Consider the following 18,814-nt stretch of genomic DNA (forward strand, 5'->3'; position numbering starts at 1 on the left):
AATTTGAAGTAGTCAAGAGAGTAAGAGGATATTCTGGTCACGAGCTGCACTCACTCTCTGGTCGCGTCCTGCTTCCTTCAATAGTTCTCGACTGACTGACTAAAAATTGCTCTCTCTTCTACCCGGCGAGCCTCCCTTGGCAGCCGAGTGGGAGAAGATAAGGGTGCGTGGCATAGCTGAGCAGTAGCCCAGTGCCTGAGCTGCTCGTTGCACAACAAGATCTTATAACAAGATTACCAAGCGTCGACAAAACTAGCTCTAAAATCAATTTCCCTCATTAGTCACGAAATAATACATCACACTGTTCCTACTAAGGAAAGGGGGGGAAAGAAATGGGAAGGAAAGGGGGGTTAGGCTGAGAAGGTTATGCAATGGACATATGTTCCTAAGCACAGGGTACATGCTGTCACATCTCCAATGGTCATGTAATACCTTACTACCATCTGGGCGTCAGGTTGGATCCTCACCAACCGGTGACAATGCAGCTGCATCATCAAGGAGAATAGCAGTAGGATGTCCAGCCACGTTTCCCGGCAGCGTACGCAGTGGCTCGATCCTATTAGAGTGGAACTGCTGAGTTGCGCTGTGCTTCCTCACTGTGTAGGTACACCGTGCTTTTGCACTGCATAGGAACGCCATGCTTTCGCACTGCTAGGTGTGAGGATTTTTGCCCTGCTCAGGAGCGCCATGCTTCCGCACTGCATATGAATGCCGTGCTTCCACACTGATAGGCACGAGGATTTTTGTCCTGCCCGGAAAAGCCGTGCTCACGCACTGCAGGATATAAGGGAAACACAGAACACAGAAACACAAAAAGTGAATTGCACCTCCGACTGAGTTCTTACTCAAGCCATCGCGGTGTGTCCATAACCGCTGACTAGCAGAAAACTGGCCCTTGCTTAGACATTAGGAAACAGAACTTGCACTTTGCTGGAGGGCTGTGTTTGCACAACCGGGCTCCTGCCCTGTGAGCCGTGCTTCTGCACTGCGTGGCCGTTCTCTCACACTGCCACCAGTGCTTGCACACCGCGAAGGTGTGCGTCCACATGGTGACAACCAGACACACTGACCGATATGTCATGCTTGCACTCAATGTTCAGACGAGCTAGCAATCTGGTTGCCATGTTTTCAAACTGATGAGGTTGAGCTCGCACACTACCTGTACCGGGCTTTCCCCCTGCAAGGAGCTGTGCTTTTGCACTGCAAGGAGCTGTTCTTTTGCACTGCAAGCCATGCTTTTTCACTGCGGGTCATGCTTTTGCACTACAAGCCAGGCTTCCGCCCTTCAAGAAGCTGTGCTTTTGCACTGCTATGGCTGGGCTTTCACCCTGCGGGTGGCCATGCTCTTGCACTGCCCTACTTTGCCATGCTTGTGCACTGCTGTGGCCGGGCTTTCTCCCTGTGGGTGGCCATGCTTGTGCACTGCCTAACTTCACTGTGCTTGCACACAGCTATGGCTGGGACTTCGCCCTGCGGGTGGCCGTGCTCTCGCACTGCCTTACTTCATCATGCTCGCGCACTGCTATGGCTGGGCTTTCGCCCCGCGGGTGTCTGTGCTTGCGCACTGCCTTTTTTCGCTGTGCTTGCACATTGCTATGTCCAGGCTTTTCGCCCTGTGGGTGGCAGTGCTCTCACACTGCCTTACTCCGCCATGCTTGCGCACTGCTATGGCTGGACTTTTGCCCTGCGGGTGGCTGTGCCTGCACACTGCCTAAGCCGGTTCCAGAAGTGTTCGAGGCTTCACTCATGCATTGCGTTCATCAGGAAGATGGACCTGGACCCTCGGGCGACCCGTGCGTGGACGCTTGCTGACTCCAAATGACTGATGGATCACTTCCTTCACCATCGGCCTGTCCTCAATAGTAACCAGGGTGAGGCCCCGTTCACGGTCGGCTGCAGTCAAGCGGGTGGGCGGTGACAGGGGCACTTCCTCTTCTTCCCCCCTGGAAGAGACGACTATCACTTCCTGTGCTTCAGAATGAGCGGAAGCTGGCCTGATGACAAGTGGTTGTGGTGTGTCACTGACGTTGACAGAGGCTGCTGGGACCTTGGTGGCGTTGCGTGTCTCCACAGGTACAGTTCCCCAAGCCTCAGCGAGACCCCTCTCTTGCACCCAAAGAGGAGTTGGACAAGCTGATGGGGACCGTTCTGGTGCAGTTGAGGATGGCGCTGGATGCTCCTCTTCAGATATCCTGTAGGCTGGCTAGATGAAGAACCCTCCTCCACCTCCCTCCAGGAGGGCATCTTCGTCCTCAGTCTGGACATCTGGAACTTCCATCTTGGAAATGGAAGCAGTAGAGTTCGAGGACATCAGCTCTTCTGCCCTGGTGGTGCTGACTGGGGATCTGGGTGCTGTGAGGGTAGCTGCGGTTACCAGATCTCAGTCTCGGGTTGTCTTCAAGTTGGGGAAATAGGTGAAGAGCTTCTGTGAGGCTGCCTCCACCATGGAGTCCTCAGATAGTAGCTGCAGCAACTGGTGGCCAATCAATCTCTTGCATTGCCAATGTGTGAACCCCTCATGGACGTTCCGGTAATACCTTGCTTCCCACACCTGGATGTAATGTAGCCTCTCCACCTTGCAGTATTTCAGGGTAACTGCATGGACAGCATCTATATCCTCGGAGGTGGTCCGGTGCCCCAGGTTGAGGATGGTCGCCTTCTGGTTGACCACTGCTAAAGCGATACCCCCTCGTCTCACCAGGGGTATGCCTAAGAGAGTATCCCTCTCCATATTTCTCAGGACGTCATGGAGCTCCTCCAGCTCCTCCTTAAGCTTTGATGATAAATATATAATGAGTTGGCAGAGGAAAATAGAGGAGAACAAGCATGGAGGGGTGCGTCTGAATAAGCATGATGATGAGTAATAATAATGTGCTGGATGTGGCAAACGAACTGGATTTCGTGGATGAGATAGAGGACAGTGTGGTTGAGGATAAACAACAACTCCATGCTGCTCTTCAACACTCTAATATAACTGTATTTTTTCTCAATATCAGAAGTATTAGGAAGAACTTCGATGACCTGATGATTCAGCTACAGGATATGTCCTATGATTTCGATATAATAATACTAACAGAATGCTGGGTCAAAAGAAATTATACACAGAAGCAACTGAAGGACTACAATATTTTCCACTCTTTGAATAATTGTACTCAAAATGATGGAGTAAATTGTATATGCAAAAGAAAATCTCAACGTACAATCGGTAGAACTAAATATTAGACAGGCCAACGTTCTTCATCTACAACTTCAAACATCAAAGGAGAGATATAATATATTGGCAGTACATATATATTGGTGTACAGATCACCTTCCTACGCCAGCATAACAGAGTTTTTAGAGGATTTTGAAACAGTGCTTGGTAGACTGAGAGGTCAACTTATCATTTGCGCTGGAGACTTCAACATTAATATGCTACAGTCACATCACCATTATCAACTTGATGACTATTGCGACTTATTGAGTGAACACGGTCTGAAGAGCTGCATTAAAAAGGCTACCAGGGTAACAGCGGGAACGTCTTCTTGTTTGGATCATATGTTGACCAACTGTAAAAGTAAAATCCATCCAATCATATATCACTTGAGTATCACAGACCACTTCATTACAATTCTTGGACTGGAAGAACATCAGTTAGACAGAACAAATGGGGATGAACAGAGCTCAACTAACTGTCAACTCTCAATTAACTGTAAATCTGTCAACTTGAACGGCTTGAGGAGAGGACTGCAAGTGGAACAATGGACGGAGGTTTTTGAGTCAAATAACACAGACTCAGCTTACGAAAAGATCCTAGAAATTCTACAAAAACATATTGAGAGCAATACACATCATTACAGACAAAAGAAGAGGATCAAGAGCATAAAACCATGGATAACACGAGGACTTATCTCAGCTATAAGAACAAGGGATTCTCTAAATAGAAGAAGGAAGCAGGACCCAGAGAACGGAGAACTCGCTAACTACTACCAAAGATACAGAAATACACTGACGTCACTCATCCAAACTACAAAAGAAAATTATTTCAAGATGCAACTAAATGAAGCGAACAATGATGTAAGGAAGACATGGAAAATAATCAAGGATGCTACAGATTCAAATCAGAAAAAGGATATACAACTGAATGCTTTGAAAATTAATGGTGACATAGTCACACTGAAAGATAATCCTAGAGAACTATTGAGTCATGTAAATAATTTCTTTGTTAATATTGGAGAGAGTATGGCTAACAAAATATCTGAGAGTCTGAATAAAAATATTAACCAAATTATAGCAGATAATGTACCAGAATTGCATGTACCAAATAATATGTTTCTTTTCCCCGTATATGAAAAGGAAATAATTAACACAATTGATTCTTTACACAACAATAGTGCACCAGGCCTAGATGGATTAGATAACAGGACCTTGAAAGGAAGAAGATTCAATTTCAAAACCTTTAACTCATATTTTCAATCTGAGCTTGTTATATGGTACTTTTCCAAGAGCAATGAAGCAAATCTGTGTCAGACCCATACATAAAGCAGGTGATAAACTAATTATTAGTAATTATAGACCTATTTCACTGATTAGCAATGTATCAAAAATTTTAGAAAAACTAGTTAAATCAAGATTAATAAGCTTTTTAGAAATTAATAATATTCTTTCTCCTAACCAATTTGGCTTCCGCAAAGGTATAAGTACAGAATTAGCTGTACTAGAATTATCAAAATTTGTAACTAGCAATTTAGAGGAAAAGAATAAATGTCTAGCAGTATTTTTAGATTTAGAAAAGGCCTTCGACTCTGTTTCCCATGACTTATCAATAAAAAAGCTTGAGGCAATAGGTATAAGAGGAGTGCCACTTGAATGGTTCAGATCCTACCTCAGCAATCGACAGCAAAAAACAAAGGTTGAGAACCATATGAGTGCAGAGGGTTCCATGAAGTTTGGAATACCTCAAGGAACAGTTTTAGGAACAATTTTGTATTCGATCTTTGCAAATGAGTTGTGCTCCATTCAAATTCAAGGTAGAGTTATTGTAGCCTTTGCTGACGATACTGCACTCCTTTTTCAAGGGAAAAACTGGGAAGAAGTGTTCCAAACAGCAGAGACTAACTAACAAAAATCACTAGTTGGTTAAGAAATAATTCATTGTCATTAAATTCAGAAAAAACAAAATTTTTAGCTTTTTCTTTAACAAATAGCACAAAACCACACATGACAACAATGAAGCTTCATAATTGTGATAGAAATAGTAACAATAATTGTAATTGCCCACTAATAGAACGCTCTGACAATATAAAGTATTTAGGAATAATAGTAGATGATTCATTGAAATGGAACAAGCACATAACATATACAACTGCCAAAATAAGGAAGCTTATATACAAATTCTATCAATTAAGGCGTATCATAGACAAAGAAATGTTAAAAACTGTATACTTAACATTAGTTGAATCTCTTTTAAGGTACAGTCTGTTAGTTTGGGGTGCAGCTAACTTCAGTTCTATAGATCCATTATTTAGAACTCAAAAACGCATTTTGAAAATAATGGGAAACAGGGAAATCCGGTTTCCAACTGTAGAATTATTTATAGAAAATAGAGTACTCAGCGTTAGGCAATTGTATATATTGTTGTTATTAGGGTATATGAAAAACATCAAAATAGGAACCATATCATAAATCATAGCCATGATACTAGAATAAGAGAACGTTACAACCAAGAAGTACCAAGGATGAATACAGCATTTGGGCAAAGATCACTAGGATATTCAGGGCCTACAATAGAATACCATTAGAAATCAAAGGAGAGGAAAATTTCAATAGCTTCAAAAGAAAAATTAGACATTGGTTATTCAGTATTGGGATACAAAGTAGTGAGGAACTAATAGTGAGTAGGATTTAGATTTAAGTAGTATTCTTTTCAAATAAGGTAATTTATAGGTAGAAAATAGTACCTCGGTTCAGTATCTTTGTACTAGGTGATGCTTAGGGTAATAGATATAGTTTTAGATTTTTGGAATTTTTGTATTATCTGTTGTAGCATAAATTAGTATTAATTTGATGATAACCTCGACACATATAATTATTATATAGTGAGGTATCATTTTCTAAACCCTGAATATTGTTATATTAAAAAATATCTAATATAATGTAATGTATGTATGAATTTATGAATAAACTCCTCTGGATGTGTCGTCCAACATCCAGAGAAATTATTATTATTATTATTAAAATGCATTCCAGACTCAGAAGAGATCCTAATAACAATATTTAAAAAATGAATATGCGGCTTATCATAATGGTTTGAATAAGATCATAAATCATGCAAAGGAAGTCTGCTATAAAGGGAAAATTGAAAATTGTAATAACAACAGCATGAAGTTGTGGGAGTGCATAAACGAAGTTATAGGTGAGGACTCCCTGAACAAATATTTCACAATTGTGGGTGAATTACAAGCTCAAACTATCAATTTCCCTGATAATAATGGTGATCGATTTCCTGCAATACAGATCAATAATACGTTTTTTATGAGACCAACGTGCCCAGTTGAAGTTGAGGCAACTATTAAAAATCTAAAGAACAACTGCAGTCCTGGTATTGATGGTCTAGGTAATATTGCGTTGAATAAAATAGCCAATTTTATATTGCAACCTCTCTCTTTCATTTTTAATAGATACTTTGAGGAGGGATATTTTCCCGAGCACCTCAAATCAGCCAAAATAAAACCTCTATTCAAAGAAGGTGACCCGACTAATCCCTGTAATTATAGACCGATTAGTCTTATCAGCAACCTTGCTAAAATAATGGAGAAACTTATAAAGTCAAGAGTTGTTTCTTTCTTGAATCTTAACAGAATAATCAACAAGAACCAATTCGGTTTCCAAAATGGTAAAAGTACATCTGACGCTCTAATAAAATTTATCAATACTTTATCTGATAAAATAAACTCCAATAAGAAAACTATTGCGGTCTTCCTGGATATACGCAAAGCTTTTGACACAATACCTCATAATACTTTGTTCAATAAATTAGAGAGTCCTATGGTTTCAGAGGAGTCTTGCTTAAATTGTTCAAAAGCTATCTGAGTAATAGACCCAGTCCCTAACCATAAATGATCAATCTAGTGTAACTAACTTAACTTCTTATGGTCTTCCTCAAGGTACTGTACTTTCTCCCATCCTTTTCATACTCTATGTAAATGCCTTTTTTAAATTTAAGACTCCTAAACTCAACTGTGATATCCTTTGCAGATGATACTGCAGCTATTTTTCACGGTAATTTATGGAAGGAAGTTCATACCATAGCTGGAAATAATATGCTTTCAATTAAGAAGTGGTTAGATAAGAATACCTTATGTTTAAATATTGGAAAAACTAATTACTCTATTTTCTCTGCAAATAGAGTAGGGCAGCCCAACGAGAATCAAGATTTGAGACTCCATTCTCAGTGCAATTAAAACTTGGGTAATTTATTGTGATTGTCCCACCATTAAAAAAGTCAATAATACTAAGTACTTGGGAATCATAATTGATGAAAACCTTAAATGGGATGCTCATTAGTTAATGGGAAGTTAACAAAATTCTTAATAAGAACCACCTGAAAATGATGTATCATGCTCTATTCAAGTCAATTCTGCAGTATGGCATAATTGTTTGGGGTGGCTGTTTCAACTGTCATATTGCTGAATTATTTGTAGCACAAAAACTGATAATTTAAAACTATATTAAGCAAACCCAGGTTCTATCCAGCGGATATGGTTTTAGTGATTTTGAGGTCATGACTATACTCAATTATACATAAAAACCGTAATTGAGTACTTAATAAAATATAGATCCGATTTTCCTCTCACATTAAACTCTACACTTAATTATTATAATCTAAGGACCACTGCTAACAAATAAGTAACCTATAACACTAATATTGAATGTATAAGGAGGCAGTTAATTTACATAGGTACTAAAATAATAAACCTCATTCCAAATAACTTTCTCATGGACAATAAGATCAGCGGAAAAATTAAACTGGATATAAAAAACTGGACATACAGTAATTTCTTCTTCCATTTAGATATATGACTCGAGATTTCTGCTCCAGCATTGTTTTCTCATTAGTTTTTTTTTCATTTTTCAGTGGACTCGCTTACCTTTATTTTGCGTACCTATTCCTCTGTTTTCTTCCTTCCCACCATTTCTCCCTTCTTTTTTTTCCTCATCACTTATCTCTTCTCTTCTTTGCCTGCCTATTACATGGGAAACCATAGTTGGCTAGGTATCTTCCTCTCTTTTTTTTCTCTTCTCCAACCACAAAGCCCATGGTTTTTTATATTTGTAACATTTTATTGTATTTTATTTGTTTTGTAATTCTTTGTTATTTTGTTTTGTGTGTTTTAATAAATTGAAAATTGAAATTGAAAAAAAAGTAGCCAGGGATTCTGATTAGAGTTAAATGGAGTAGCCTGATGTTGACTAGCTGAGATCTAACAACAGACTGACTGAAGTGGGCTAGAAAGGTTCCAATAATCTGGAGAAAACAGGAATAATCCGGGATTTATCAAACTCGACTGCTTCTATAACAGCACAGCACAAGAAATTCTGCGAATTAACATGAAATTGTTTTGAATTGAAATAATGAAGATTTTATTTCAATTTATAACTGGCCCGCAGGTTTTATTTTCAAAAAGAATATTAGAGAAATCGAATCATTGCTAATAAAACACGACTGTAGTACATCTTGACTTATCCATTGCAACGTAATTGACTTTTATCCTACAGTATAATAACATCTGTTAATTACTGCATCGTAATTTTCTTAATCACTACGGATTAGAGCAACTACCATCAGCTTCATTTTCTGACTTCAACGATTATTTGAACCATTACCTCATGGATAAATATTATTCAGAATAGACTGACTTATAATCTTCTCCTAATATTCACAAATCATTATAAAGTTTAAAAACTATGTCTGATGATTAGAAAACAATTTGATTCAAATTCTATATTAGCCCGTGCTTGGCAACGACAAAATTGTTAGGAGTTTCGAACTGGAAATGTGAAGATTTCACTGAGTATGGAAGAAATGATAGCTATAGATTTTTCCGACTCATCAGATAAAGCCTTAAGACTGATTATTTGGATAATTAAACTGAAATGGTTGAGTTGCCACTCAGCTTAAATATAACTCTCTTTGATAAGAAAAATTACACGGACTATGCTATTACCTTCTCTACCTTCATATAGGCCTACTATTTATGAATTCCTTTTCACAAGAAATAATTATTTCCATATCTTAATATTTTCATTAATTTCGACTTGTGCTAATGTAAACAATTTCCTCGAACCCCACAAATAAATCTGAGCTATTAATTCCAAATAAATTCTCTGCAACTTTGATGTTATTTACTCCTTCTAGCCTCTCACCTTATTAGTTATAGCAGCGTCACCCTGTTTACGTGGTTCATCCTCCCATCTCCATTTTCAGTGGCACCGGCTCCTCCGTCGCTGCCGACTCCTCCATCCTCGTCTTCCTCGTTCTCGGGAAGGGGTGGCAAAATCTTGACATCCTTCACGTGAACTGTCAGCTTTTTACCGGCAGCACACTTTAACAGCACAACTGAAACACTCAACATTTTCTCTACCTCATAGGGCCCAGAAAATTTTGGAGCTAACTTAGCCACAAACTGGTTAACTCCGGATGGAAGGTGATAAGTAGTGGTGTTTTGAGAGAGCTGCTTATCCAATAGAAATCGAGGGGTGTGGCCTCCCCCTCCACCCCCCCTGCCCTAGTCCGCCATTTTGGCCCCACCCCCAACCAATAGGAAGCAAGGGGCGTGGCCACGCCCCTTTTTCCTCCCCCTCCACCCCCCAGCCCTAGTCGGCCATTTTGGCCCCGCCCCCAGCCAATAGGAAGCGAGGGGGCGTGGCCAAAATGGCGGCCCTCCACCCCCCTTCCCTAGTGTCGGCCATTTTGTCCCCCACCAAAGTCCCTGCCCCAACCAATAGGAAGAGGTTCCCCAGGCCCCCGACGGCCATCTTTGTTGTAGCAGGTGTTCTGTCAGAAACATCTGCCCCAGTCATCCCCCACCAAAGTCCCCGCCCCCAACCAATAGGAAGAGGTTCCCCTACCCAGGAAGTGCCCCCGACGGCCATCTTTGTTGTAGCAGGTGTTTGCAACTGTCAAAAACATCTGCCCCAGTCATCCTAACACCTGCTTCTAAGTGGTGCCAATTAGCATATTAAAAATATCCCACATTTAAAATCTTTAAAATCACAGATATCACTACTAGCACTAAACTCTCAAACTACACTACTAATCTATTTCCCAGTCATATTTTTTTCTTTTTTTTCCTGCATCACTTGGTCGCCTATCACTGAACATTCTTTTCAAAAACAACTCTTGCACCTGATCAGAATTCAAATTATGTTGTACAGCTTCACTCATGTCAAAGATGTACCTCTTTTTTACATATTGTGCAATCAAATAGTATGAAAAGTTGAACAACTGTTCATTTAAATATTTCTGAAAATCTTCACCTTTCATAATCATCTGCATAATGTCATCTTTTAGCTTTTGGTGAGAAGCTAAATTTTTTTCATCAAGTTTCTTTTGCACCTCAGCAAACATAATATTGAATGTTGTTTCTAGATCAACTACTTTCAAATTATAATCTTGCCTGTTAATAAAGTTAAGTTTAGTTTGTGCAAGTAGATTGTCTTTTAATTCTTTCAATTTAGTTTCTAGCAAATCTGTATCAACATGTTTTAAACTATTGTTTTTACTTTGTTGTTCACATAATGTCTTCAATTCGTCTGATTTCTGATCAAACAACGACCTACTAACATACTTTACCTCAATATCATCACTAATTGATTTAGACAATGTTTTCAATTGTGAATCGAAATACTGTTTTTGTTGTGCTATCTCCTTCAATATATCAGACATTGAATGCAATTTACTTTTAAACACTTTTTTAGTAATTAAATCAGACTGTAGTTTTTTGAATATACTAGTTGATATTGCAAGTAATTTGCTGTCTAAATATTTCCTATCTACTAAATCAGATGATTCAGTTTGCAATTTAGTGAATATATTTGTTGATATTTCAAGCAATTTACTGTCCAAGTATTCTTTGTTAACTAGCGGTGATGATTGATCAGACTGTAGTTTTTGGATTATACTAGTTGAAACTTCCTTTAATTTACTATCCAAGTATTCTCTGTTAACTAGCGACGACAATGGATCAGACTGTAGTTTAGTGAATATATTTGATGATATTTCAAGCAATTTACTGTCCAAGTATTCTCTGTTAACTAGCGGTGACAATGGATCAGACTGAAGTTTATTGAATATATTTGATGATAATTCAAGTAGTTTACTGTCTAAATATTCTCTACTTGCTGCCACTAATGACGATGTTGCTGCTGCTGATGATTCACAACCACTGTTTAAAACTAATGGTGGCGGTGCTGTTGTATTAAACACATGATGTGTCCTACCAAATCGATCTATTGTACTACTCACAGCAGTGGCGCTACTGCCCGACATCTCTATCCTTGTCAAGTGTTAAACACATACTAACGACTAAAAGCAACATTGCCACCTAATATAATACCACTTTCTTTCAGTTCTTCAATAATAGAAGCTATTTCAACTGAATGTGATCTATTTCCTGCCTGCTGTGATGAAAGCAGAATATTTAATCTGTCTATCAGTTCATTTGGATTATCCCAGTAGACATACTGTCGACTAGTAGATTCATTTCTTATAAAACCCATACCACTAACAGCTGCTGCTGCATCATCAATCCTGGATCTTTTTGTTTTCCTACTTCTCGATGGAAATAAAGATTGAATAATTTGTGATTTATAGCCTGTATTTCTCTTTACATAACCGCGCCTATCTAAATGAGCAGTGGTAAGCTGCAATATATTACGATATTTTCTTAAATCACGTTCTGTGTACAGTTTCTGGTCAGGCTGTTTTTTAAATAGAAGTTCACACAAACCAACTGTTGAACGATACTTATTATTGTCGATAATTAAATAACCATTGGCAATACTAATATCCTTTACACCCATATAGTATTCATTTAGTTTACTATCATAACATATACCATAAGATATACAATTATTTAGTTTTTCATTATGAAATTCACGAATATACTCATCAATAAAATCCACTGTTGTTGTTGTTTTATTCAAAATATCACTTACATTAGATCTAATCAAACCCTCATCCACATCCATTTCCTTGCCCGTGTCTTTCTCTTCCTCCTCCTCCTCCTCCTCCTCCTCCTCCTCCTCCTCCTCCTCCTCCTCCTCATCGTCCTCTGATTCTTCTTTAAGTCTGCTACTAGTGTGTGCATGTTGTACAAGTGTATCTTTCAATTGTTTTAGTGGATTGATAATTGGTTCTAATGATTTTTGTCTAATCGAATCATTTTCCCTAATCATACTAGTTAATGATCTATGTTTATTAATAATTGACTTACGCAAACCTTTTATCCTGTCAATTACTTTACTAGTATGACGATGATGATGATCACGTTGCACTAGTCCTCGTCCTCGTCCACGTCCTCACCCTCCTCTTTGTTTTTTTCTTTTTAATTTAATTTTACGCATATTGCTAGTAGTAGAACGATAATTAGTTCTTTCACCTACACTGGCTCAACAAAAAATGATGAGAATTGACACATGTCAATTGGTGCTGCTGCTTCTATACACACTTGGATCAATATACTTACCAAGACAATTACGATATTTACCAGAATCTGGTTTACACTCAGTGAAAATTGAAATAAAACTATGATTTCCGCCACCGCTTTGCCATACATCTGAACATAGATTTCTGAATGCAACAAATGTCATATCAGTTCCAACAAAATCTCTAAATATTAATTTTAAATTGTGCATATCCATTTTAAAAATAATCAGCATATTTGCGTTGTCTCTGATATGATGTTTTGAAATTGCGCCATAGCTTTGAATTAAGTACACACAATCTATGCTTTTGTGTCTGCCCATTGTGAAAAAATTACGTATTTGCGGCACATGTGTAACATTCAAATCGTCAAATATTATCAGTGAATGAGTGTCAATATCATTCGGTTGCGGTATACTTTCAATGTTGTCAGATTTATAGTAGTTTACACACTTGAGTTTTGAAAAAACAACATCCAATAATTTATACTTTTCCTGATACAAAGACTTACTGAACAAGTATAGGTTTTTGAATTTTAATCCATTTTTATCGAATATTAAATTCAGCAGTACATTTGTCTTTCCACAATTTGATGCACCACAAATTAGAATTCTAGCTGAACTTGGCAAAAACTCACCATGCTTTTTTCTATCTAGACAATTTTTACCCACTTGTTTTGTATCTACAATTAGATTATCAAAGTTAACTATTGCTATTGACTCTTTTGCTGGCATCATAATAATAACAACTAATCATTAACTCTTGCTGCGTGCGCGTGCTTGCTGTTTACACATGCGTGTCTACAGTTCAACTATGCTGTTAACATCGCTACATCTGATGTGTGTGTGTGTGTGTGTGTGTGTGTGTGTGTGTGTGTGTGTGTGTGTGTGTGTATACTACAAGCGGTTTATGAATGAAGAAAACACGCACATACAATGTTCACAGTTTATTAAAAATACTAGATACATACAAATTTAGCAGCAGCTAAAACAAGTGTGTTGACAATATCTTACAAAATACAAAGTTGACAATACATAAAAAGTTGAAAATACATACAAAGTTGACAGCTGCATACATAAAAGGTGAAAATATACATACAAAGTTGACAGCTGCAGTAAGGTAAGTGGCGGCGAATCTGAGACAGTGATAATACATACAAAGTTGACAGTGTTTTTTGCTAATATTATAAAAAATTGTAAATTATTACAAAGCGTGTGTTTTTCCCTTTCACATAATACAGTATAGCTGTTAGCAGCAGCGTCACCGCTTCACACGCATTAATTAAGATTAGCCATTGACATGCAATAATCTAAAATATAAATTAATATCTTTTCTTTCTTCTTATCATCATCATCATCTTCATCAACATCAGCTACATTAAAGTCTATTGATTTAATTTGCGAGTAAAGTATGTTTAGTTGCATAGAAAATTGAGCACAGATACAAGTATCTACTACATCAAATACGCTGCTTGCATTTTGAATTGCATCTTTTAAAAATACATTGTTATATGAGCATATACTTAAATGATACCTACTATCATCATCATCATCAACATTAACACTGACATTACCTAATGTTTTTTTACATAAGCTAACTAGAAAGCATTTTTCAATATCAACACGTTTTACACACATCGCTTTAAGCGTACACAAAAGATCAATTATTCTTTTAATAACACTACACGCATCGTTACCATTCAGCAAATAGAACAACAGTGGCGCATCCATTGCCATTGACATTATGTTTATATCATATCTGAAACAATATGCAAATAAATTTAATGATTTTTGCGCGTTGCACGCAGTTTCTTCTGTTTTACAGACGGAGTAATAATATCACTCTTATCTATCCAGCTAGTTTTATCAAAGCCTAACCATTTAACGAGATATTTATTGTTTGATTTTCGTATTATTCGTTCAACTAAATATGTATTTTGTTCGGACGGTGTTAAGTTTGTTTTCATCAATTGTTCACTATAAAATCTGCCTTGTATGATTTCATTGTTAAGATCGCGAATTACATAGGTTGGCGGTTGTGTGGGATAAACACTGTGAATTATAAACAGTTCTGGCGACCAATTTAATCTAAAACTTTTATCAAAAACCTGACGAAACTTACTTATTCGCACTACGTCGCCTAATGCAAACTTTGGTCGATAAACTGTACGCGGCGATTGCTTTGTCTTTTTCAACTGTAACATGATCAAATGCTTTTCATGACGTCGTCTAACACTGGCCGGTGTCATGCCAATCGCTGAATGAATAGTGTTATTATATTGATAAACAATGTCCGGCAAAATGCTTAACCATTTTTGCGTACCGCTAGCAGTTAGTCATTCATACAAAAGTGATTTCAGTGTTCGGTTCAATCTTTCAACAAAAGCTGCCTTAATTTCAGAAAATACACTGTAATAATGTAAAGTTGTTTAACATCCTTATTGTAAAATTCACGACCTAAATCGCTTTGCACATTTTTTATACCTTTATTTAACACTAATATTCGCGCTAATTTTCGTTCAACTTCTTTTCCTGTTTTAGTTTTTAATGGTTTAGCAAAAGCATAACGTGAAAAACAATTAATTGCAATCAAAACATAACGATAGCCGTTGTTTGCTCTAGCAAATTCTGGCAATTCAATTAAATCAATTTGAATGAGGTCTTTTATTCCTTTTAATATATATTTACGTCTGTTGAATTTTCTTCGCGCTGGACGGTGTAATTCCTGAGCAATTTTCTGTTGCAAATCTGACATATTTGGGGTTTCGTTCTGTTCTCCCCTACACGAATGTGGGTGCGCGCGTGCTTGTGCGTGCGTGCGTGATTGTTTTTGCTAGAGTTCAGTCACACCTGCAGCACTGCTCTGCTGTCTTCAACAGCGATCTTTCTTCGTCTTCTTCTTCTTTGTCTTCGACGGATGTTGTTTCTGCCACCTTCTTCTTCGTGTTCGACACAACACTGAGCTGTGTTGGAGCAGTGCTTGTTGTATCTAATATGAACTGGTTTCACTAATAGCTACTTGCTCCACTTTCCTCTCTCTCTCTCTCTCTCACTGCTGCGATCAGTCTGGCATAACACCAGAGCCGCTAGCCGTTCTGCTGCTGCTGCTCCTATCAATATCTTCTCTTCTTCTCTCTTCTATTAAATAATGACCCCACGCTTTTGTATCTATACCGTTTGATTCAATGTATCTTTTTGTGTCAAATGGTGATAATGCAACTTTGGCACACGATATTTGATAAATATCATGTGAATAACTGCGTAATTGTGAAAAGCATTCACGTTGAACTAATCTATCTGTCAGACATTTCATGTACATATCATATCTTAGTTTATTGTTTATAATTGTTCTCGCTACGCCTTTAGCTGTGTGCTTACTAAATTTTTCATAAGAACTATCCTTAATACTACTACTACTACTACTACTACTATTACTACTACTGCTGCTACTAGCACTACTGCTTAGTACATATTCAAAACTGTAAAGTTTTGCACGAAGACCGCAAAAAGCGGTAATAATGGCAGATTTTAATTCATCTTTAAATGTGCCAGGCACACCATGGTTCAATTGACTATAACAACAATGTGTGACAGGATAAGCACTTGTGTCAAAATGTTGAAGATTTTGTTTGATAACTGCATAGATATCGTCCGATTTGATATGATATAGCAACGAGTCTGTATCGGTCATGCATAATTTAACACAGCTTGGATCGAACATTTTCAAGAAAATGTTGTAGTGGAAATTGAACATTGTAAATTTACTCAAATCAAGAATTGAAAAACCAGCATAAATTGGTCGATCTAATTTTATTTCTGTTTTACACATTTGTACAGCGACAATGTCTTTGTCAAACACAATCCATCGTTTACAGCTTGGTTTTGCAATCAAACTTTCCAATTTTTTCTGACAAGTAATTAGCTTAAAATCTATTCTTTTCCTATTATTCTCCATCAATTTTCCGAACAGACTATTTGAAAGAAATTTAAAGAGGGTACGTTCAAATGAATTTTTTGCTTCCTTTCTCAGTTGTGCATTCAAATCAATAAACGGTTTAAGCCAGTATGACTGATGAAAAGCGATTACTCTATGTACAGCAGTCAATTTCATGCCCAAGCTTAAATAAAGTTTCAAATTTCTATAGTGGAGTACATATCGTTTACGATTATAAAGGGTGGCTAAAAGACGTGATGACGCGGCGGTGCCGGTGTCGGGAGACGGGCGGCGCGCGGCCGCTTCTCTGCGCAGTGCAACAGTGTTGTCTGTTTGATATGAAGAGAACAGGTTGTAAGGCGGCTGATCTTTTAAGGGTGCCAGGGGAAAGCTGTTATGTAATTCGTGTAAATTAACTGGATAGGACAGGTCTGCTTCAACTATATAGCCAGTGTCGGCTTCATCGTGAATGCTTGTAAAATCGCCTAAAGCTGTAATTTCATCTTGTGATAAAAATCTGAAATTTGATTCAGGTAGTTTGTAGGCAATCATTGTATGTGCGTATAAGCTTGTACAATCAAGATAGAGCAAAAAACTATTTTCAATAGCTGGGTTATAATTTGCGCCCATATATTTATTGTTTGCGACTGCATGACGGTGGGGAATGACTGACAGACCACCGCGTAAACCAGATTCTATGAGCAAGTTCATATCAGCATTGCTAATTAATTCTAAACGTACTTTAGTCAAATATAACATTGCATTTAACGAAAAATGTGGTAACGATACAAAGTGTGATACATCCAGTTTGTAAATTGCAAAAAATACAGACCTAAAATTTTGAAAAATATCTGCCAGCAGTAAGCAATCTGACAAAAGGTAAAGATCATGATATTCACCCAATGAGTTTATGTTAAATTCGCGCCAAACTTTCTGTGCATGCTCGTAATCTTCTACTTGCAATGCTGTGTTACTAAGTGTACTGTAAAATGAGTCAATTGCTGGCAATTGCTGTTCTTCAAATTTTTCAGCATCTGTTATGTACTGATACGGGTACACGCCTTTACGTAGTAAAAGTTTTTGATGATTTTTATCGTTGAATATTTTACACATTACTTTGAAATTAGTATCAATGTTTTCTGTATCACTTGCAAGATTGGCAACAAGTGACTGTAGACTTGAGCTTAAGAATTGATAGCTGTCAAGGAAACGTACCCGATCTAGCGTAATTGTGAGGAATTTTTCCGATGAGTTTGCAATACAATCAATTTTCTCCTTTCGTCCTGCTAATGCCTTAACAATGAAATGACTATCATATCCGCGAAAATTATGAAAAAAACAGTTTAATAGTTTTGGTGCTTTTGCATTTAAATTACATGACTTGTGCGTTGCACCGAGAAAATTTCCTGTTGTATGAGAATGGTGCCTAATACGAATTTCGTTGGCTTTAAATTCATCGTTGCACAAAAAACATACTGTACTATTGTTAAAAGCTAATAATTGTTCTTCATTTAATTCAATCATGGGCACTTCTTGTTGCATATCAAAGGAACAGTTTCGACCTATGGCAATGATCTCATCAAGAAATTGCTCAATAATTTTCTCGCCAACACTTGTAGCTCTATAAACGCGTGGGCCGTAGAATATTTCACCTGATTCGTCTAAAATAATAAACGCATAGCCGCAAGCAACATGTTTTTGTGTTTTCCTTGTAAAGCTATTTCCTATATCAGTTCCGAGCAAATCATCAACATTTTCATCGTTGTCATCGTCCTCACCGTTATTTGTTGGTACAATAAAACTTTCAAAATCGGCAAATGCAATGTACTTATTTTTTAGTGTGTACGAAAAATTTTTAAACTTTAACATTTCACCCTGTTCAGGTAGTACTGTTCTTTGTATTGCAAATGTCGAACACAAATCCATATGTTTTTCTAGATTTGTTTTTCCATCACAATTTGCTTGCCGGTTAGTTGTAAATTTGCTAAAACAATATGGACAAATGAACACTTGACCATTATGCAAAGACAAGTGATGACTCAGTAGCCGTGACAATCCGTTATACCCTTGACACATGTTTATCAGAATATAATGCCATTTTTTCGGTGTTGTATCATTTGACAATAGTAGAAGATTGATTTTATGTTCGCGTTGTCTGTAAATTGAACAACGGTACGGGAAAAACTTTTTTCTAGC

The 18,814-nt window shown here is 37.6% G+C and overlaps 2 protein-coding genes across 7 annotated transcripts in view; one reads left to right on the top strand and one right to left on the bottom strand.

Moving 5' to 3' along the window:
• The window catches only part of LOC111044976, a 123,325-nt gene that overhangs the window by 75,015 nt on the left and 29,496 nt on the right, over positions 1–18,814 (top strand). The window lies entirely within an intron of this gene.
• The window catches only part of LOC111050395 (potassium voltage-gated channel protein Shal), a 517,077-nt gene that overhangs the window by 40,966 nt on the left and 457,297 nt on the right, over positions 1–18,814 (bottom strand). The window contains exon 5 of one of the 5 annotated variants that reach the window (XM_039441494.1): positions 9,406–9,584. The exons of the other annotated variants lie outside the window; for them this stretch is intronic. Coding sequence (XP_039297428.1) covers positions 9,414–9,584 — 171 coding nt within the window. The 3' untranslated portion in view covers positions 9,406–9,413. The remainder of the gene's footprint in view (positions 1–9,405; positions 9,585–18,814) is intronic. 5 annotated transcript variants of the gene reach the window in all.

Source organism: Nilaparvata lugens, chromosome X (assembly GCF_014356525.2).
Source record: "Nilaparvata lugens isolate BPH chromosome X, ASM1435652v1, whole genome shotgun sequence".
NCBI lineage: Eukaryota > Metazoa > Arthropoda > Insecta > Hemiptera > Delphacidae > Nilaparvata > Nilaparvata lugens.